Raw genomic sequence first — 23,843 nt, 5'->3', positions numbered from 1 at the left:
TCTTCCTTCTCCTCCTATCTCATTTCTTCTTCTTCCTTCTTTCTTATTCTCTCTCTGTTCTCCTTCATCTTTTTTTTCTACTCCTACCTTCTTCCTTCTTTCATCTCCTCCTTCCTTCTTCTTTCTACTGCTACCATCTTCTTTATTTCTTCCTCTTCTTTCTACCCATTTCTCCTTTCTTTTCCTTTCTCCTCCTTCCTTTCTTTTTTTTCCTTCTCTTTCCTTCTTCATTCTCATTCCTTTTTCTTCTATCTCCTTCCTTCCTTCGTTCTTTCCTTCCTTCCTGCTTTCCTTCCTTCATCTTTCCTTCTCCTTCCTTATTACCTCTGTTCTTCTCCATACTTTTTTCTACTCCTAGCTTCTTCCTTATTTCATCTCCTTTCTTCTTCTTTCTACTGCTACCTTCTTCTTCTTCTTTCTACCCCTTTCTCCTTTCTTCCCCTTTATCCTCCTTCCTTTCTTCTTCTTTCTTCTTTCCTTCTTCCTTCTCCTTTCTTCTCTTTCCTTCTCCTTTCTTTCCCTTTCTCCTCCTTCCTTTCTTCTTCTTTTTTCTTCTCTTTCCTTCTTCCTTCTCTTTTCCCCTCCCTTCTCCTTCCTTCTCCTTGCTTCTTCTCCTTGCTTCTCCTTGCTTCTCCTTGCTTCTCCTTGCTTCTTCTCCCTTCTCCTTCCTTGCTTCTCCTTGCTTCTCCTTCCTCTTCCTTCCTTTCTTCTTCTTTCTTCTCTTTCCTTCTTCCTTCTCTTTTCTCCTCCCTTCTCCTTTCTTCTCTTTCCTTCTTCCTTCTCTTTTCTCCTCCCTTCTCCTTTATTCTCCTCCCTTCTCCTTCCTTCTCCTTTCTTCTTCCTTCCTTCTCCTCCCTTATCCTTTCTTCCTTCTCCTTTCTTCCTCCTCTTTTCTTCCTTCTCCTTTCTTCTCCTTCCTTCCTGCTCCTCTCCTCTTCTTCTTCTTTCTTCTCTTTTCTTCTCCTTTTTTCTCCTTCCTTATCCTTCCTTCCTTCTCCGCCTTCCTTCTTTCTTTTCTCTTCTCCTTCCTTCCAAATTGACACTGTTATACAAGCTGTACACTCACTACTTTACATTGTAGCAAAGTGTCATTTCTTCAGTGTTGTCACATGAAAAGATAGAAGAAAATCTTTACAAAAATGCGAGGGGTGTACTTACTTTTGTCAGGTACTGTACATTGCAGCTCTGCAGATGTAAGCATTGCCATTTTTTCCCCCCTAGAGATCAATGTTTTTTTTTTCTCATGCTTTCCAGGGTAGAGGAGAAATCTGGGGTCTTGCAGACCCCAGATGTCTACATAAAGAGGACCTGTCATGCCTTATTTCTAGCTGCTGCCGTAACCCGGGTATTTAGCGTCAAAGTACCGATGTACGGGTACGGCAAATTGCATGAAGTGGGAATTCATGACCGCTGGGCAAATGCTTGTTTACGGGGCAATTTTTTTTACAAGATGTGAGGATTAATGGTAAGTATAGGAAAAAGTAGGGGTCTGTGTGAAAGGGCTGTTGATCACCCCAAATAATTTTTGCACTCCCATACAAGTCTATAAAGATGCAAAAAAGTCGGTCAGAAGGAGGTCAAATGAACCTGTCAAAGTCAGTAACTCGGAAAGGGATGGGAAGCGTGGAATACCCCAAAATTGCAGAACTGGACAACTTGAGGACTGCTTGGCTTCTGGCTGCTCTGTACAAAATGCAGGCCGTAATGCACACCCTCTGGCTGTACTGGGGGGAACTTCCAGCAGTTTTGCACTGTTCCTTACTGTTTTGCACAATTCCTCTGAAAAAGGGGACTCATTTAGTTACTCAACCTCCAAGATGGGTAGATTCCCTACCTCCAACTCCCTTCTTGCTCAGCCAGTAGCACCCCCCCTCCCCCACCAGATAACCCCCCAGCTGGGACCTTGATGTCTTCACAAGGGCTTCTGTAGCTCTTCAGGGGCAGAGCTCTTGAACAGGGGCCAGACTAGACCCAGGAACTCTGCTCCCTGCTGTCAGGCCTGAGACTAATTATGGGCAACCCCTCCACCTTCTGGGCACACCTCCCCAGGGATTGGTTGGAGTTCCAAAATTATTCAGGCTGCCAGTCCTGCCCCCCTCCCACTATACTTCTAGAGTTCTCTAGAAAACAGGGGGGAGTAGCAGAACAACAGCCTGCAAAACACTGACCAGCCCTAAGTAATCAACCCCTGCTCCACTGATTACAGAGCAGCCAAACGAAATGTACCTAGCAGCCCATTCTAAACTAGGAGGGTGCTACCCACCAGGGGTGGACTGACAACTCATGGGCCCCCCGGGCAATAGAAGATTATGGGGCCCCTGGGCTTACAGATGGCCACCAAGCCAGGAGGCAGTGCAGAGGTAGGGCAGCTAAAATCTCAGGATTTTCACATCAAAAGCATGTCGGTTTCGGACATATCAGGGACAGATGTAAAAAAAAACACAGATTTTTACATACTGTCCCTGGTATTATTGAGCCTGGCAACCCAGATGGGGCCCCCTAGTGGCATGGGGCCAGAGAGTCCCAATGGTCAGTCCGCCCCTGCTACCCACCCATATGTCCATTACCACGATGGATCTAAAATCTAACAGACTACATTTATGGCACCGCACACATCCCTTGGGCTCCTAAGGATCCTTTTCCTACCACTCACATTTAGTTGGCTGAATATGGTGGTGGCCAGTTTAGTGTAATAGTGCTTGCCATTACCCCAAGATACATAAAGGGAGGGATTTATGCAGCCGACATCTAAACAAAGCAGCTTGTGTATGACCGGGCTGTAATATTAATAGCAGAGTCAACAACGTTGCATGATAGTTCCGCTTTAATTATAAAAACTGCTAATCCCCCATCACGGCTCTCTGTCTCGGTAATTGCCGTGATTAATAAGACGTGACAATTAGACGCCGGTAAAACCCTAAACAGAAGTTATAAATAAATGTATTTTGTTCGGTGTTTTTCATTGCTCTGAAATTCGTCTATTTTTCTCTCTTCCCTTCAGCATTCGGTAATTAATACCACTGGGCCACTTATCGGCAGAGTACTTAGCCCATGGGCCAGGCTGCCTGGCAACGCCTAATTACACCACCAGAAGCTAATCTAGAGGGCCCACTGACTGACAGTTGCAGCCAGTCTCCTAATTGCTCACGGTGCGGAGTCACTCCTGAGACCACATTAGTAGAACCAGAGCCAACCGAAATCCCAGCCTTCCTCACCTCCAGACTGGTGGATGGGGGGGACCGGTGTGCTCCGAATGGAGAGTATTCACCGACTGCTGGAAGGTGGACTTGGAAGAGCAGACTTGGCTAAGCGGTACGAATAGTGGTCAACGTTAGTAAATTATGCAAAAGCGGTCTTGTTTGGTACAACCAGGTCATAGAGGATGCAAACCCAACTCAGAAGATTGGTTGTAGGCACAATTCTATTGGTGGTGTATTGACTGCAAGCACCAACAAATGCCATGTCCTGAAAAAAGCGATTAAAGGGTTAGTTCACCTTTACAAAAACACTGTGTCTTGTGAAATTCTTACCTCTTTACTGCAGTAGTTATGCTGGACCTGTGATTCTACTCACATGCTGCTGGGTTCTGTGTTCGCCTAAGGGCGCCGCCTGCTCTTCTGTGGATTTGTATCCCTTTCCCATCTATCACTTCCTGCTCCGCCTCCCCTTCCATCACTTCCTGCTCCGCCTCCTCTTCCATCACTTTCATCTCCTCCTCCCCTTCCATCACTTCCTGCTCCGCCTCCTCTTCCATCACTTTCATCTCCGCCTCCCCTTCCATCACTTCCTGCTCCGCCTCACCTTCCATCACTTTCATCTCCGCCTCCCTTTCCATCACTTCCTGCTCTGCCTCCCCTTCCATTACTTCCTGCTCCGCCTCCCCTTCCATCACTTCCTGCTCCGCCTCCCCTTCCATCACTTCCTGCTCCGCCTCCCCTTCCATCACTTCCTGCTCCGCCTCCCCTTCCATCACTTCCTGCTCCGCCTCCCCTTCCATCACTTCCTGCTCCGCCTCCCCTTCCATCACTTTCTGCTCTGCCTCCCCTTCCATCACTTTCAACTCCGCCTCCCCTTCCATCACTTTCTGCTCCGCCTCCCCTTCCATCACTTTCATCTCTGCCTCCCCTTCCATCACTTTCATCTCCACCTCCCCTTCCATCACTTCCTGCTCTGCCTCCCCTTCCATCACTTTCATCTCCGCCTCCCCTTCCATCACTTTCATCTCCGCCTCCCCTTCCATCAGTTTCATTTCCGACTCCCCTTCCATCACTTTCATCTCCGCCTCCCCTTCCATCACTTCCTGCTCCGCCTCCCCTTCCATCACTTTCATCTCCGCCTCCCCTTCCATCACTTCCTGCTCCGCCTCCCCTTCCATCACTTTCATCTCCGCCTCCTCTTCCATCACTTCCTGCTCCGCCTCCCCTTCCATCACTTTCATCTCCGCCTCCCCTTCCATCACTTCCTGCTCTGCCTCCACTTCCATCACTTTCATCTCCGCCTCCCCTTCCATCACTTCCTGCTCTGCCTCCACTTCCATCACTTTCATCTCCGCCTTCCCTTCCATCACTTCCTGCTCCGCCTACCATTCTGATTCTCTATATACAGTATAAACATGCTCAGAACAATTTGTGTTGCCTCAGCAGGGCCGCCATCAGGGGGGTACAGGCATTACACCTGTAAGGGGCCCGAATGTTCCCAAGGGCCCGGTCGCCCTCCCTTCTCAGCTCGCGGCTAAGAGCTGAGAGGAAACACTCTCACTTTCAGTTTGCGGTCTGGAGGAAGTGGTGAGTAAGATGCCACCCTATCATTTTCGGCAACCTCAGCACCGATTCTCAATCTGCGGCAGCACCCCCGGTTCTCAATCCGCAGCAGCACCTCCCCGGTTCTCAATTCGTGGCAGCACCCCTCCCCCCGGTTCTCAATTCACGGCTGCACCTTCCCCTGGTTCTCAATTCGCGGCAGCACCCCCCCCCCTCAGTTCTCAATTTGTGGCAAAATCACCCCCCGGATCTCAATTTGCGGCAGTACCCCCCGGTTCTCAATTCGTGGCAGCACCCCCCCAACGGTGCTCAATCCGCGGCAGCAACCCCCCGGTTCTCAATTCGTGGCAGCACCCCTCCCCCTGGCTCTCAATTCGCGGCCGCCCCCCCCCCCCCCAGTTCTCAATTTGTGGCAAAATCACCCCCCTGTTCTCAATTTGCGCCAGTACTCCCCCTGGTTCTCAATTTGCGGCAGCACCCCCCAGTTCACAATTTGTGGCAAAATCACCCCCCTGTTCTCAATTTGCGCCAGTACCCCCCCCCCCCTCAGTTCTTAATTTGTGGCAGCACCCCCCTGGTTCTCAATTCGTGGCAGCACCCCCCAACGGTTCTCAATCCGCGGCAGCAACCCCCAGGTTCTCAATTCGTGGCAGCACCCCTCCCCCTGGTTCTCAATTCGCGGCAGCACCCCCCCCAGTTCTCAATTTGTGGCAAAATCACCCCCCCTGTTCTCAATTTGCGGCAGCACCCCCCAGTTCACAATTTGTGGCAAAATCACCCCCCTGTTCTCAATTTGCGCCAGTACCCCCCCGGTTCTCAATTTTGCGGCTGCACCTCCCCCTGGTTCTCAATTTGCGGCAGCACCCCCCAGTTCACAATTTGTGGCAAAATCACCCCCCCCCGGTTGGTTCTCAGTTCGTGGCAGCACCCCCCTGGTTCTCTTCTCAAGTCGTGGCAGCACCCCCCCATTCTTAATTCGCGGCACCCCCCCCTGGTTCTCTGCTCCAGGGGGCCCATGCCTGAAGCTGTGTGAGGGGCCCCAAAATTTCTGATGGCTGCCCTGTGCCTAAGCAACTTCCTAGTTCCTCTGTGCTCCTGGTTTCCCACGCATTACTTGTATTCTGTGTCTGACTTCCCATGTACTGACCCCGGCTTCGTCTATGATGTTTGCCTACTGCATGCCATGACCTTGGCTCATTTCCTGGATCATCTTTTGTCTCCTGCTATCTGTACGAGTGGTCTCCGCATCTTCAACAGGGTGTACCTGGGGGCCGCAACTTGGTTCCAGTCTGCTGCAAGTCCATCCCCACCATCAGGGTCGCCGGTGAAGAAGCAGGCTGGGGCTTAGCCTCCGTGCCCTAGGAAACCCTGAGTTGGCCTTCTGCAAGGGCTCACTACCATAGGAACCTGACACACTGCCTATGCAGGTAGGGGGGTGCCCATAGGATAAAAACAAACTTTGACCAAAGTTGGATAAGGCCCTTGCTTAAGTGTAGGCCATTTACGTACCTCCAAAAGTGTAACTGAAGAACTCTCAGGGGTGGCATCATCCTATCCCAGCAGGGACCAAGGACGGGTGGGCAAGGGTCAGAAACAGGCAGCCAGGAGTCAAAAACAGACTGGCAGGGGTCAGAGACAGAAGGGAAGGGACCAGAGACACCAAGATGGGGACAAAGGTGCCCTCCCAATGTTAGAAGGTATGTGGCCTGGTATGGTTCAGGTGGGGAGGACACTTGCTTGCTGAACAAAGCAGACCCTTATCCAAGAATGTTCCATGGATAGAAAAGATGGGGTGGTGGCAGCCAGTATATTCTCTTTCCTTCCTGAGCCATACCAGTCAAAGTGGCGCTGTCACGTACCTGGCGGTGATCAAGCTGTAGAGGGGGCTTCTCTTGCACCTCCTGTCCAACACCCATGGTAGTGATGACAGGGAGTGGAGGACACAGACTGGCATGAGGGCCGATGTACCAGATGGCTCTGGCTGGGTCTTGGCAGGAACCAGGTGGCTGGAGAGCGCCGGGCCAGAACTGGGAACCGCGTCGCTGAATCAGCAGCTGGAGGCGTAGCCGGGACGTAAGCCAGGGGCTCATCAACAGCCGGACAGAGCAGGTACCGGGACGTGAGGCAGAGGCCATCTCTGTCTACAGAGGAGCCCAAAACATTTCCCTATACCGTGCACACAGAGGGCGCTACAGAAATAAAATGAAGTGCAGCATAGGGTGAGCACATGCAATTGTACCACACATGTGAGATATGGTCATAAATGTTGGTGTGAGATGAAGAATTCTAGGGGCAGAGTTTACGGCGATCTCTAAAATGATGACCTGCAGCGTCCCTCCTCCTCCTCTCTCATCTCCGGGGGTCGGGTGGGATTTCTGGGTACCCAGGGTACCCAGGGTACCCGGGTACCCACCCACCCGTTCCCCCTTTTTTTTTCCTCCCTTTTTTCCCATATAATTTTCATCATTCATTTCTTCACTATCACTTTCAGGGTATGCCCACTTATAGGCATACTGACCAGCTAGGCTAAGGCACACCTCAGGCCTTGGTAGTTCGGGCATCGCATTCCTAAGTGAAGACTCTGACTACAGGTAATATTATACATCAGTCTATACAAGCCATGTTACATCTGTCTGTACTGAATATATTCTATGTCAGTCTATACAGGTGATATATTACATGTCGGTCTATACAGGTGATATTATTTCAGTCTGTACAGGTGATATCATGTCGGTCTGTACAGGTGATATATTACATGTCGGTCTATACAGGTGATATATTACATGTCGGTCTATACAGGTGATATAATGTCAGTCTATACAGGCGATATCATGTCAGTCTATACAGGCGATATCATGTCGGTCTGTACAGGTGATATCATGTCGGTCTGTACAGGTGATATCATGTTGGTCTATACAGGTCATATATTATATGTCAGTCTGTACAGGTGATATTACAGGTAGGTCTGTACAGGTGATATTACAGGTAGGTCTGTATAGGTAATATTTGATATATAATATACATGACTGATATACAAGATCACCTGTATAAACTGATATCAGTCAATACGGGTCATATTATATATCAGTCTATACAAGTGATATTATTTCAGTCTGTACAGGTGATATTATGTCGGTCAGTACAGGTGATTTTATGTCAGTCTGTACAGGTGATATCATGTCGGTCTGTACAGGTGATATCATGTCGGTCTGTACAGGTGATATCATGTCGGTCTGTACAGGTGATATCATGTCGGTCTGTACAGGTGATATCATGTCGGTCTGTACAGGTGATATCATGTCGGTCTGTACAGGTGATATTATGTCGGTCTGTACAGGTGATATCATGTCGGTCTGTACAGGTGATATTATGTCAGTCTGTACAGGTGATATCATGTCAGTCTGTACAGGTGATATCATGTCGGTCTGTACAGGTGATATCAAGTCAGTCTGTACAGGTGATATCAAGTCAGTCTGTACAGGTGATATCAAGTCAGTCTGTACAGGTGATATCAAGTCAGTCTGTACAGGTGATATCATGTCGGTCTGTACAGGTGATATCATGTCGGTCTGTACAGGTGATATCATGTCGGTCTGTACAGGTGATATCATGTCGGTCTGTACAGGTGATATTATGTCAGTCTGTACAGGTGATATTATGTCGGTCTGTACAGGTGATATTATGTCAGTCTGTACAGGTGATATCATGTCGGTCTGTACAGGTGATATAATGTCAGTCTGTACAGGTGATATAATGTCGGTCTGTACAGGTGATATAATGTCGGTCTGTACAGGTGATATAATGTCGGTCTGTACAGGTGATATAATGTCAGTCTGTACAGGTGATATCATGTCGGTCTGTACAGGTGATATCATGTCGGTCTGTACAGGTGATATCATGTCGGTCTATACAGGTGATATCATGTCGGTCTACACAGGTGATATATTAAATGTCAGTCTACATAGGTGATATTACAGGTAGGTCTGTACAGGTAATATTGGATATCAGTCTATATAGGTGATATTTGATATATAATATACATGACTGATATACAAGATCACCTGTATAAACTGATATCAGTCAATACGGGTCATATTATATATCAGTCTATACAGGTGATATTAAATCTCAGTCTATACAGGTGATATTATTTCAGTCTGTACAGGTGATATCATGTCGGTCTGTACAGGCGATATCATGTCGGTCTGTACAGGCGATATCATGTCGGTCTGTACAGGCGATATCATGTCGGTCTGTACAGGTGATATCATGTCGGTCTGTACAGGTGATATTATGTCAGTCTGTACAGGTGATATTATGTCGGTCTGTACAGGTGATATTATGTCGGTCTGTACAGGTGATATCAAGTCAGTCTATACAGGCGATATCATGTCAGTCTATACAGGCGATATCATGTCGGTCTGTACAGGTGATATCATGTCGGTCTGTACAGGTGATATCATGTTGGTCTATACAGGTCATATATTATATGTCAGTCTGTACAGGTGATATTACAGGTAGGTCTGTACAGGTGATATTACAGGTAGGTCTGTATAGGTAATATTTGATATATAATATACATGACTGATATACAAGATCACCTGTATAAACTGATATCAGTCAATACGGGTCATATTATATATCAGTCTATACAAGTGATATTATTTCAGTCTGTACAGGTGATATTATGTCGGTCAGTACAGGTGATTTTATGTCAGTCTGTACAGGTGATATCATGTCGGTCTGTACAGGTGATATCATGTCGGTCTGTACAGGTGATATCATGTCGGTCTGTACAGGTGATATCATGTCGGTCTGTACAGGTGACATCATGTCGGTCTGTACAGGTGATATTATGTCGGTCTGTACAGGTGATATCATGTCGGTCTATACAGGTGATATCATGTCGGTCTGTACAGGTGATATCATGTCGGTCTGTACAGGTGATATTATGTCAGTCTGTACAGGTGATATTATGTCGGTCTGTACAGGTGATATTATGTCGGTCTGTACAGGTGATATCAAGTCAGTCTGTACAGGTGATATCATGTCGGTCTGTACAGGTGATATTATGTCAGTCTGTACAGGTGATATCATGTCGGTCTGTACAGGTGATATCATGTCGGTCTATACAGGTGATATCATGTCGGTCTGTACAGGTGATATCATGTCGGTCTGTACAGGTGATATCATGTCAGTCTGTACAGGCGATATCATGTCGGTCTGTACAGGTGATATCATGTCGGTCTGTACAGGTGATATCATGTCGGTCTGTACAGGTGATATCATGTCGGTCTGTACAGGTGATATCATGTCGGTCTGTACAGGTGATATCATGTCGGTCTGTACAGGTGATATCATGTCGGTCTGTACAGGTGATATCATGTCAGTCTGTACAGGCGATATCATGTCGGTCTGTACAGGTGATATCATGTCGGTCTGTACAGGTGATATCATGTCGGTCTGTACAGGTGATATCATGTCAGTCTGTACAGGTGATATATTCTATGTCAGTCTATGCAGGTGATATATTATATGTCAGTCTACACAGGTGATATTACAGGTAGGTCTGTATAGGTAATATTTGATATATAATTTACATGACTGATATACAAGATCACCTGTATAAAACTGATATCAGTCAATACGGGTCATATTATATATCAGTCTATACAAGTGATATTATTTCAGTCTGTACAGGTGATATTATGTCGGTCAGTACAGGTGATTTTATGTCAGTCTGTACAGGTGATATCATGTCGGTCTGTACAGGTGATATCATGTCGGTCTGTACAGGTGATATCATGTCGGTCTGTACAGGTGATATCATGTCGGTCTGTACAGGTGACATCATGTCGGTCTGTACAGGTGATATTATGTCGGTCTGTACAGGTGATATCATGTCGGTCTATACAGGTGATATCATGTCGGTCTGTACAGGTGATATCATGTCGGTCTGTACAGGTGATATTATGTCAGTCTGTACAGGTGATATTATGTCGGTCTGTACAGGTGATATTATGTCGGTCTGTACAGGTGATATCAAGTCAGTCTGTACAGGTGATATCATGTCGGTCTGTACAGGTGATATTATGTCAGTCTGTACAGGTGATATCATGTCGGTCTGTACAGGTGATATCATGTCGGTCTATACAGGTGATATCATGTCGGTCTGTACAGGTGATATCATGTCGGTCTGTACAGGTGATATCATGTCAGTCTGTACAGGCGATATCATGTCGGTCTGTACAGGTGATATCATGTCGGTCTGTACAGGTGATATCATGTCGGTCTGTACAGGTGATATCATGTCGGTCTGTACAGGTGATATCATGTCAGTCTGTACAGGCGATATCATGTCGGTCTGTACAGGTGATATCATGTCGGTCTGTACAGGTGATATCATGTCGGTCTGTACAGGTGATATCATGTCGGTCTGTACAGGTGATATCATGTCAGTCTGTACAGGTGATATATTCTATGTCAGTCTATGCAGGTGATATATTATATGTCAGTCTACACAGGTGATATTACAGGTAGGTCTGTATAGGTAATATTTGATATATAATTTACATGACTGATATACAAGATCACCTGTATAAAACTGATATCAGTCAATACGGGTCATATTATATATCAGTCTATACAGGTGGTTTTACACATCGGTCTGTACAGGTGTTAGTCTATAGATATATAATTTGACCTGTACAGGCCGATATGTAATATCCCCTGTATACGGGTGATGTTGTATATCAGTCAATGCAGGTGATATTACACATCAATCTATATATAATTGACTTTACATATATTAGTCTATACAGGTGGAGTCACACATTGGTCTATACAACAGATATCATATAATGGTCTGTAAAAGTGATATTACAATTTGATCTGTACAGGTGACATTATACAGTATATCACCAGTATAGAGATGTGTAATATCACCTACATAGACTGATGTGCAATTTCACATGTAGGACTGATATGTAATATCACCTGTATAATCTTGTGTATAATACCACCTGTATAGACTGATACACATTAATTATAAAGGTGATATCACCTGCATAGACTGTGGTGTCGTATCACCTGTATAATCTGACAGGTAATATCACCTGCATAGACTGCGGTGTTGTATCACCTGTATAATCTGACAGGTAATATCACCTGTATAGACTGCGGTGTTGTATCACCTGTATAATCTGACAGGTAATATCACCTGTATAGACTGCGGTGTAGTATCACCTGTATATAATCCGACAGGTAATATCACCTGTATAGACTGCGGTGTAGTATCACCTGTATATAATCCGACAGGTAATATCACCTGTATAGACTGCGGTGTAGTATCACCTGTATAATCTGACAGGTAATATCACCTGCATAGACTGTGGTGTAGTATCACCTGTATATAATCCGACAGGCAATATCACCTGCATAGACTGCGGTGTAGTATCACCTGTGTAATCTGACAGGTAATATCACCTGCATAGACTGCGGTGTAGTATCACCTGTGTAATCTGACAGGTAATATCACCTGCATAGACTGATACACATTAATTATAAAGGTAATATCACCTGTATAGACTGCGGTGTAGTATCACCTGTATATAATCCGACAGGCAATATCACCTGCATAGACTGCGGTGTAGTATCACCTGTATATAATCCGACAGGCAATATCACCTGCATAGACTGCGGTGTAGTATCACCTGTGTAATCTGACAGGAAATATCACCTGCATAGACTGCGGTGTAGTATCACCTGTGTAATCTGACAGGAAATATCACCTGCATAGACTGCGGTGTAGTATCACCTGTGTAATATGACAGGTATAACCACCTGCATAGACTGAGGTGTAGTATCACCTGTATATAATCTGACAGGTAATATCACCTGCATAGACTGTGGTGTAGTATCACCTGTATATAATCTGACAGGTAATATCACCTGTATAGACTGAGGTGTAGTATCACCTGTATATAATCTGACAGGTAATATCACCTGCATAGACCGCGGTGTAGTATCACCTGTATATAATCTGACAGGTAATATCACCTGCATAGACTGCGGTGTAGTATCACCTGTGTAATCTGACAGGAAATATCACCTGCATAGACTGCGGTGTAGTATCACCTGTGTAATCTGACAGGAAATATCACCTGCATAGACTGCGGTGTAGTATCACCTGTGTAATCTGACAGGAAATATCACCTGCATAGACTGTGGTGTAGTATCACCTGTGTAATCTGACAGGTAATGTCACCTGCATAGACTGCGGTGTCGTATCACCTGTGTTCTCTCACCTATCCGGCATGGTCGATCGGTCTCCTCACATGACCCGGCGTTCTGAGGCCTCGCCCTGTAAGAGTTAACGGGTGTTTTGCTGCCTGTAAATCGGCGGCGTTCATGGAGGAGGACGCCATGGAAACTGATGTGAAATCTCGCAGAGCTGCGGCGGCGGGGCTGACTGGCCTGCCTGATGAGCGTCCCCCAGGGAAGCGCTGGAAGGTTGGCGCATAGTGGTGGTGCGCTCAGCTGGAAATAATCAGCGTTTTGTTAGCTGCATGCTTAGCATCAAATTACCCCGAGCCTGAAAGGGAGCCGGGAAGCAGATCCTGGTTCTCATTCACTGAAAGCCACGGGAGCGTAACCTTCAATAATAATCGCACAAATCTCCCGCGCCGCGCGTCAGCCTGTGAGATTGGCATCTGCTGAGAACAAAATGCCTGACACCCTACTAGGCCACCGGCCTGCGGAAGTCATCGGACTCTATTGAAAGTGTGCCTAAGGCGGCATTCACACCTGTGCGTTTCCTAAACACCCAAAAAAACGCGCACATTGCCTAGGGTTGCCACCTGTTTGGGATTCACCCGGACAGTCCATTGCTATTTTTAATTACTATTATTACTATTTTTATTCATAATAATAGTACTAGTATTGTTATTTGTATTATTACTACTGCTATTATTAGTAGTATTACTAGCACTACTATTGATATTTTTATCACTACTATTATTATTATTATTATTGCTAGATTTATTCATATTAATAGCACTACTATTGCTATTTTAAATTACTATTATTACTATTTTTATTTATATTAATAGTACTACTATTGCTATTTTTATTATTATTATTATTATTATTTTTATTTTTATTATTGTTACAAGTAGAGGTGCACCGAAATGGAAATTTCAGAACCGAAACGAAACCGAAATAAAAAAAAATGTCAGGCCGAAACCGAAACCGAAAATTACTTTTCTTTTTTTATAATTGTATGTTAAAACACCACCCCCACCTCCTGCCCCCACCACCCCCTGCCACCATCACCTCTTGCCAGCTCTTGCCACAATCACCTCCTGCCAGCTCTTGCCGCCATCACCTCCTGTTCTCACCACCACCTCCTGCACCCACCACCTCCTGCCAGCTCTTGCCACAACCACCTCCTGCCAGCTCTTGCCGCCATCACTTCCTGCTCTCACCACCACCTCCTGCACCCACCACCTCCTGCCAGCTCTTGCCACAACCACCTCCTGCCAGCTCTTGCCACAACCAGCTCTTGCCGCCATCACCTCCTGCTCTCACCACCACCTCCTGCACACACCACCCCCACCTCCTGCCACAATCGGCTCTTGCCACCATCACCTCCTGCCCCACCACCTCTTGCCAGCATTACCTTCTGTCACCATCACCTCACCCACCTCCTGCCACGGTGCCACCATTACCTTTTCCACCATCACCTCATGCCCCCACCACCTCCTGCCAGCATTACCTTCTGCCACCATCACCTCACCCACCTCCTGCCACGGTGCCAGCATAACCTTCTTCCACCATCACCTCATGCCCCCACCACCTCCTGCCACCATCACCTACTGCCACCACCAGCTTCTTTATTACCTTAAAGCTGGGCTGTGCTGTGCTGGGCTCAGGGCTGGGCTGTGCTGGGCTCAGGGCTGTGCTGTGCTTGGCTCAGGGCTGGGCTGGGCTCAGGGCTGTGCTGTGCTTGGCTCAGGGCTGTGCTGTGCTGGGCTCAGGGCTGTGCTGTGCTGGGCTCAGGGCTGTGCTGTGCTTGGCTCAGGGCTGTGCTGGGCTCTGGGCTGTGCTGTGCTGGACTGGACAGGACTGGGCTGTCACGGCTCCGTCCTCTGCCTATGACGAGTGCACTGCACGAGCCAACGAGTGTCACTGCCAAAGTGTCCCTCCTGACTCAATCGGCTATCAGTGGCGGCTGGTGCTCAAAATTTTTGGGGGGGCGCAAAGGAAAAAAAAATTGCAGGCTCACTGTGCCCAAACGCAGCCACTGTTCCATGGCATCAAACGCAGCCACTGTGCCATCAATTTGCACCACTGTGCCATGCCATCAAATGCAGCCACTGTGCCATAAATTCGCACCACTGTGCCATGCCATTAAACGCAGCCACTGTGCCATCAATTCGCACCACTGTGCCATGCCATTAAACGCAGCCACTGTGCCATCCATTGTCACCACTGTGCCATGCCATTAAACGCAGCCACTGTGCCATCAATTCGCACCACTGTGCCATGCCATTAAACGCAGCCACTGTGCCCTTTAATGGTCGCCCAATGGTTGCCGCTGTGCCAATTGTCCCCACTGTGCCCTGTAAATTGCTTTCTCCCCCCGCCCGGCACTTACCTTTACTGGAGTCAGGCATCCACGTCCCTCGATGTCTTCTCCCGCCCTCGATGACTGACAGGCGTCTCAGCCAATCAGGTTACCGGTAGCCAGAACCGGCCAACCTGATTGGCTGAGACGCCTGTCATCTTATCCAAGGGGCGTACAGTCTGTGCGCTCCGAGAATAAGCTTCCGGGACCCGAGGGCTGTATTGGGAAAGCCTATCAGAGCTGTTGGCTTTGATAGACATTTCTGTACAGCCAACCAGCTCGCATTATTCAGATGGCCGGACATTGAGCGCCGACCATCTGAATAACAGCGGCAGCGGCGATAATAACATAGATTCGTGCAATGCATGAATCTGTGTTATTTCACTCAGTGGCGGTGAGAGCCAGAGGGGGCGGCGCTCCAGCGCCCTCTATGGACGAACCGCCACTGTCGGTTATTCAAAAATGGCGCCGGGCGGCGCCATTACGTAACTGCGCATGCGCCACCCGGCCGAGCGGATACGAGCTTTCCCGAGCCCGAAGCCGGCTGGGCTCGGGAAAGCTTGTAAAACGGACGGTTGGCAACATGTCCCCAAAACAGCTGTTTTTGGCCACCGATATATCGTGCATCCCTAGTTACAAGCACTACTATTGCTATTTTTATCACTATTATTATTATTATTAGTAGCAGTAATAGTTGTAGTAGTAATATTATTAATATTAGTTTTAAAAATAGGAATTTAAATAGTAGTATTAATGCAAATAGTATTCTTTTTATTCTTTGAGGTGCGTTGGCTGCATTTTGTACGGACCGCCCAGCGCGGCGCAGGATAAGGCGCTATCTGCAGCGCACGCGGGCCCTTATAGATAGAGATCGCCGTAGGTGTCGCCGTATTTACATGTGCGATTTGCTCCCTACACTTCAGCAGCAGAGTGTCCCTGGAAATCAGATTCCAGTGCAGCGCCTCTGCGCATGTAGCCGATATGTCCAGATCTGTCCGTCGTGTTGGCTCCCCTCGTTCTGGAATCCCCCCCCCCCCCCCGGGAGGAGGAAGAGGAGGAGGAGGGATGAATACCCCCCCCCCTTTATTCTGGAGAAGGGGTCTCCCCCATGATCTGAGGATGGATTAGGCGTCATTAACACTTTAGCACTGAAAACGCACATGGTGCTAATTGTCAGCTCTGTGGCTCAGTGTCAGCCATCAGAGGAGATTAGGCTTTCACATTACCCGGGAAAGGGGGGGGAGGGGAGGGGGGGGGGGTTTAATCCTTTATTAAGCAGAATAATGGGTGGCAGAAGTTCCAGCATCCTAAATAAATAAAGGGTCCGGGTCACAGGAATTACAATGTAACCCCTTCCTGGCCAGGCCTTTTTTTAAGTTGAAATCCGTATTTATTTATTTTTTTCGTGGAAAATTACTTACAACCCCCCCAAACATTATATATACATGTCACACAGTAATTGTTAGCAGAGACCCTAGGGAATAAAATGGTCATTGCAATTTTTTATGTCACACAGTATTTGTGACATAAAAAGCCTATGGGTCGTGCTGGGAGTGGACAATAGCCTATGGGTCCCGCTGGCCTGTGGGTCCTGCTGAGTGCTGGCCATGGCCTGTGGGTCCTGCTGGGAGCTGGCCATGGCCTGTGGGTCCCGCTGGCCTGTGGGTCCTGCTGGGAACTGGCCAGGGCATATGGGTCCTGCTGGGAGCTGGCTGCTGACCTGTGGGTCCTGCTGGGAGCGGATAAAGGTCTATGGGTTGTGCTAAGAGTGGACAATAGCCTATGGGTCCCGCTGGCCTGTGGGTCCTGATGGGAACTGGCCAGGGCATATGGGCCCTGCTGGGAGCTGGCCATGGCCTGTGGGTCCTGATGGGAGCGGATAATAGCCTATGTGTTCTGCTGGGAGTGGACAATAGCCTGTGGGTCCTGCTGGGAGCTGGCTGCTGGACTGTGGGTCCTGCTGGGAGCGGATAATAGCCTATGGGTCCTGCTGAGAGTGGACAATAGTCTATGGGTCCCGCTGACCTGTGGGTCCTGCTGGGAGCTGGCTGCTGACCTGTGGGTCCTGCTGAGAGTGGACAATAGTCTATGGGTCCCGCTGGCCTGTGGGTCCTGCTGGGAGCTGGCTGCTGGCCTGTGGGTCCTGCTGGGAGCGGATAATAGCCTATGGGTCCTGCTGAGAGTGGACAATAGTCTATGGGTCCTGCTGGCCTGTGGGTCCTGCTGGGAGCTGGCTGCTGGCCTGTGGGTCCTGCTGGGAGCGGATAATAGCCTATGGGTCCTGCTGAGAGTGGACAATAGTCTATGGGTCCCGCTGGCCTGTGGGTCCTGCTGGCCTGTGGGTCCTGTAGGCCATGACCAGCTGGTAGCAGGACCCACAGGTCCGCAGCTAGCTCCCAGCAGGATTCACAGGCCATGGGCAGGGTAAATTAGGTATATGGGGGGGGGATCGATGAGATGATCATGTGGGGGTCAGCTGGGGGTGTCAGGGTCTCTCGCCTTAGCTTGCTATGGGTCGAATCGGCAGCTGCCAGCTCAGAGCTCAGCAGGACAGGTCCTCTCCTCCTCCCCCTTGCACCACGGCTTCCTCCAGTCCTGGGGGGTGGGTGATGTTGCTCCTGTCTCCTGGGGTCAAGTCCGCCCATGCACACTGTACTGCAGCCACCAGTGGGCAGCGGAGTGCCCAGGCCAGCCACTGTCCAGGCAGGCAAAATATCCGACCGGGGCGACTGGGAGTTGTAGCACGAGGGCCGACTCAGGCTGGCTGCGCTGCCCACGGGTGGCGGACTACAACTCCCATAAACAACAGCAGCCGCCGTCACGTGACGTCTCCTACCCCCGACTTCCTCGAGGCTCAGAGAGACTGGTAGACAGGGGGTGAGTCATTCAGGCGGACAGCTGTTATTCGGGTTATACTTAGCGGGGGACACAGTAAAATTAGCGGGGGTCGGGGCCCCCTCAGCCCCCCTCTCAGTGACGCCACTGTTTATAACTGCCTTGGCTGGTGTTTTCCTTGGCCTTCGTGATGCTGTTTGTTCACTAAGGCTCTCTAACAAACCCCTGAGGGCTCCACAGAACAGCTGCATTTATACTGAGATTACATTACACACAGGTGGACTCTATTTACTAATTAGGTGACTTGTGAATTTAAACGGCGGCGCAGCGTATCGTATTTACGCTACGCCGCCGTAACATACAGGAGAAAGCGCTGTATTCACGAAGCACTTGCTCCGTAAGTTGCAGCGGCGTAGCGTAAAAGGGGCCGGCGTAAGCGCGCGTAATTCAAATGATCCGGGTAGGGGCGGGGATCATTTAAATTCGGCGCGCCGAACGTACTGCGCATGCGCGTCCCTAAAATTTCCCCACGCGCATTGCGTGAAATGACGTCGCAGGGACGTCATTGGTTTCGACGTGAACGTAAATGGCGTCCAGCGCCATTCACGGATCAACTTACGCAAACGACGTAAAATTTTCAAATCGCGACGCGGGAACGACGTCCATACTTAACATTGGCTGCGCCTCCTAATAGCAGGAGCAACGTTACGACGAAAGCGACTTACGCAAACGACGTAAAAAAAAACTACCGCCGGGCGCACGTACGTTCGTGAATTGGCGTAAGTATGTAATTTGCATACTGTACGCTGACAACTACAGAAGCGCCACCTAGCGGCCAGCAGGAGAATGCACCCTAAGATACGACGGCGTAAGAGACTTACGCCAGTCGCATCTTAGGCTAATGTCGGTGGGCTGGATTCAAGAAGCAATTGCGCCTGTGTAACCATAGTTACACAGGCGCAATTGCTTACTTGCCCCGGCGTAACGAATGCTCCTGATTCAGGAACCTCGTTACGCCGACTGCAGCCTAAGATATGCGCGGCATAAGGCTCTTATGCCCGCATATCTTAGGCTGCATTCTTGTGATGGCCGCTAGGTGGCGTTCCCGTTGTGCTCAGCGTATAGTATGCAAATTGCATACTAACGCCGATTCACAGTGTTGCGCGAGCCCTGCGTACGCAGTTTACGTCGTTTCCGTACGGCGTCTTTCGCGTAAGGCTGCCCCAGCTATTAGCAGGGGCAGCCCATGTTACGTATACCCGTCGTTCCCGCGTCGCGAAATTTCAAATTTACGTAGTTTGCGTAAGTGATTCGTGAATGGCGCTGGACGCCATTCACGTTCACTTTGAAGCAAATGACGTCCTTGCGACGTCATTTGCCGCAATGCACGTCGGGAAAGTTTCCCGACGGAGCATGCGCTCTACGATCGGCGCGGGAACGCGCCTAATTTAAATGATTCCCGCCCCCTACGGGATCATTTAAATTGCGCGCGCTTACGCCGGGCATTTTGCCGGTGCGCCCACGCAATTTACGGAGCTACTGCTCCATGAATCGAGGGCAGCGCAGTCATTTTGCGGGGGCGCAGGGCAAAAACGTTGCCCTGCGCCTCCGTACAAAAAGCGCAATTGTACCTGAATCCAGGCCGGTGTATCTAGCTTTCTGAATACAGAAAGAAGATACGCCGGCGTAAATCGTTCCTGAATCTACCCCAGTGACATCATCACGGGGGGTCTCTGGGCTTCTCTACGCCATGCAGGCAGATCGAGGCTAGTGGGAGGGGCCAGCAGGTTGCCTCCGTCCTCCTCTGATACAAGCCTTAATGGGCGGGTGTCAGTGTGGTGAACACGCGGTCTCTGCGAGGATCCTCTTCCCATGACACCCCCCCTCCCCCTCCTCGGTGCACGGAACAGAAGCAGAACCTGGAGGATGATCGCCGCCGCCAGCGATGATGTCATCGGGTGAGCGCAGATGGATCCCATTAGAATTTATGACTTTCTCCCAGCACCAATGATGGCATCTTGGCTCCGCCCCCAAATCCTCATATTTCAGGGAGTCGCCGGGCGGATAATCCAGCAGATTCCTTTATTTTTATGAATCCTCACACAGATGTGCCGTATAAAGAGGAACACATAACAAGAGAGAGCGATCGTTTGGGTCATGATAGCGACGATCGCCTGTAAAGTCATCTGATCTGCATTCTTGCTGTTCCATATTTACAGCAGCTGAAGTCTGCCGGGTTCAATGATCTCAGTCACACCTGCACTGAGCGGGGAGCGGCAAGCCCTGCCTCTTTATTAAGGAGTCTAATGCCCCGCCCCCAGGTAACGCCCACATGTGATGCTGACGAATACAGGATCTGAAAATCCAATGAATGAAAGGGGCGGGGACTAGACGTGGGCGGGTTCATTCTGTTCCGTTCCCCGAATCAAAATTCAGAAGAATTTCCCAATTTCCTAAATTTTAACAAAATCCAAAATAACGACAAGAACAATTTGGACAGAATTTGAAATAGAATAGAAAATAAAGGAATATAATAGAGTAAAAAAAAATCAGAATAAAAAGAATATAACAGAAACTAAAAGGATATAATGTAATACAGTAAAACAGAACAAAATAGAATAGAAAATAAACGAATTGAATAGAAAAAAAAAAACAGAAAATAAAAAAATAGAATATAATACAGTAGACAGACCAAAATAGAATAGAAAATAAAGGAATTAAATAGAAAAGAATATAACCGAAACTATAAGAATTTATTATAATAGAGTAAAACAGAACAAAATAGAATAGAAATAAAGGAATAGAATAGAAACAAAAATGAAAATAAAAGAATATAATACAGTAAACAGAACAAAATAAAATAGAAAATAAAGGAAAGGAATGGATTTTTTTTTTATAGAAAAGACTATAACAGAAAATAAAAGAATAGAATATAACAGTGTAAAACAGAACAAAATAGAATAAAAAAAAGAAAGGAATGGAATAGGAAAAAAAATTGAATAGAAAAGAATAGAACAGAAACTAAAAGGAAACAATATAATAGAGTAAAACAGAACAAAATAGAATAGAAAATAAATGAATAGAATAGAAAAAAACATAAAACAAAAGAATATAATACAGTAAACAGAACAAAATAGAATAGAAAATAAAGGAATTAAATAGAAAAGAATATAACAGAAACTATAAGAATTTAATATAATAGAGTAAAACAGACCAAAATAGAATAGAAAATAAATGAATAGAATAGAAAAAACTGAAAATAAAAGAGAATACAGTAAACAGAACAAAATAGAATAGAAATAAAGGAATAAAATAGAAAAAAAATGAAAATAAAAGAATAGAATATAATACAGTAAACAGACCAAAATAGAATAGAAAATAAAGGAATTAAATAGAAAAGAATATAACCGAAACTATAAGAATTTATTATAATAGAGTAAAACAGACCAAAATAGAATAGAAAATAAATGAATAGAATAGAAAAAATGAAAATAAAAGAGAATACAGTAAACAGAACAAAATAGAATAGAAAATAAAGGAATAAAGGAATGAAATAGAAAAGAGAAAAGAATAGAACTGAAACTATAAGAATTGAATATAATAGAGTAAAACAGAACAAAATAGAATAGAAAATAAAGGAATTAAATAAAAAAGAATATAACAGAAACTATAAGAATTGAATATAATAGAGTAAAACAGAACAAAATAGAATAGAAAACAAATGAATAGAATAGAAAAAAACTGAAAATAAAAGAATATAATACAGTAAACAGAACAAAATAAAATAGAAAATAAAGGAAAGGAATGGAATTTTTTTTATAGAAAAGACTATAACAGAAAATAAAAGAATAGAATATAACAGTGTAAAACAGAACAAAATAGAATAAAAAAAGAAAGGAATGTAATAGGAAAAAAAATTGAATAGAAAAGAATATAACAGAAACTAAAAGGATATAATATAATAGAGTAAAACAGAACAAAATAGAATAGAAAAAAAAGGAATTAAATAGAAAAGAATATAACAAAAACTATAAGAATTTAATATAATAGAGTAAAACAGAACAAAATAGAATAGAAATAAAGGAATAAAATAGAAAATAAATGAAAATAAAAGAATAGAATATAATACAGTAAACAGAACAAAATAAAATAGAAAATAAAGGAAAGAAATTGATTTTTTTTATAGAAAAGACTATAACAGAAAATAAAAGAATAGAATATAACAGTGTAAAACAGAACAAAATAGAATAAAAAAGAAAGGAATGAAATAGGGAAAAAATTGAATAGAAAAGAATAGAACAGAAACTAAAAGGAAACAATATAATAGAGTAAAACAGAATGAAATAGAATAGAAAATAAAGGAATAGAATAGAAAAAAATTGAAAATAATATAACAGAAAATAAAAGAATAGAATATAATAGTGTAAAACAGAACAAAATAGAATGTATCCAAATTTCGGAATTACAATAGTACCAGATTTAAACAAATCTGAAATAACGAAAAAAATAAAAATTCTGACAAAATTTTAATTCGAATTTCCAAAGAGAGTGAAATAAAATAGAAAATAAGGGAATGTAATAGAAAATAATATAACATAAACTAAAAGGATAGAATATAATAGAGTAAAACAGAACAAAATTGAACAGAAAATAAAGGAATAAAATAGAAAAAAATAGAAAAGAATATAACAGAAAATAAAATAATAGACTTTAATAGTGTAAAACAGAACAAAATAGAATAGAGAATAAAAGAACAGAATGGACTAGAATATAATAGAAGCAAATAGAATAGTATATTGAGAATATAACCATCTTCTGAAATTCGAATTGGAATTGGAGCACAGCCGCGTTTTTTAGTATCCTCGCGCACGCACGTGCATTTTTCGCGCAAATTTGTTCTCACATTTTCAATTCCGTACAATATGCAAATGTGCGCGAGGCGTAAAGTACTGACCAAAGATGCAGCTGTAATGAGGTTTTTCCAAGCAGCAGTTTGCAAGAGGCCTAACAAATGTGAAAGGTAAACATATTGCAATAAATACAGTAAGGTATAAAAGTGAAAGAAAAACAGAATAGAAAAAATAGAATGGAAAAAATATATGATAAAATAGAATAGAAATAGACAAAAAAATAATAAGAGTAGAATATAAAAACAGAAAAGAAAAAATAGAATGGAAAAAATAGGATAGAAAAAGAACAGAATAGAATAAAAAAATTGAATAGAATAACAAATATAATAGAATAGACTAGAATATAAAAAAATTGAATAGAAAAGGTAGAATAGAATAAAAAAATGAATAGAATAAATTGTATAGAATAAAAAATTATAGATTAGAAAAAATATCATATAAAAAGTAGGATAAAATAGAAAAAAATGAATAAAAAAATAGAATAGAAAAAATAGAATATACTAATATATAAAAATAGAATAGACTAGAATAGAAAAAAAATAAAATAGAAAAAATAGAACAGAAAAAAATGAATAGAAAAAAAACGAATAGAATAAATTGTATAGAATAAAAAATTATAGATTAGAATAGAAAAAATATCATATAAAAAGTAGGATAAAATAGAAAAAAATGAATAAAAAAAATAGAATAGAAAAAATAGAATATACTAAT

The 23,843-nt window shown here is 45.1% G+C and overlaps 1 protein-coding gene across 1 annotated transcript; it reads right to left on the bottom strand.

Annotated features, from left to right (window-relative positions):
- Positions 1–459: 459 nt before the first annotated feature.
- On the bottom strand, positions 460–17,026 carry LOC120939643 (transforming acidic coiled-coil-containing protein 3-like; the record flags this gene model as incomplete). Its single annotated transcript, XM_040355484.1, has 5 exons — positions 16,900–17,026; positions 13,696–13,772; positions 7,928–8,665; positions 3,650–4,579; positions 460–507 (listed from the first exon to the last, which is right to left on the bottom strand). Coding segments are annotated over exons 1-5 (1,920 nt in total), but the record flags the coding sequence as incomplete, so codon positions are not given.
- Positions 17,027–23,843: the final 6,817 nt, after the last annotated feature.

This window comes from Rana temporaria, chromosome 1 (genome assembly GCF_905171775.1).
Source record: "Rana temporaria chromosome 1, aRanTem1.1, whole genome shotgun sequence".
In the NCBI taxonomy this organism is placed as follows: domain Eukaryota; kingdom Metazoa; phylum Chordata; class Amphibia; order Anura; family Ranidae; genus Rana; species Rana temporaria.
Note: the sequence above shows the minus strand (reverse complement) of the source record. Positions and strands in the feature narration are given on the sequence as shown.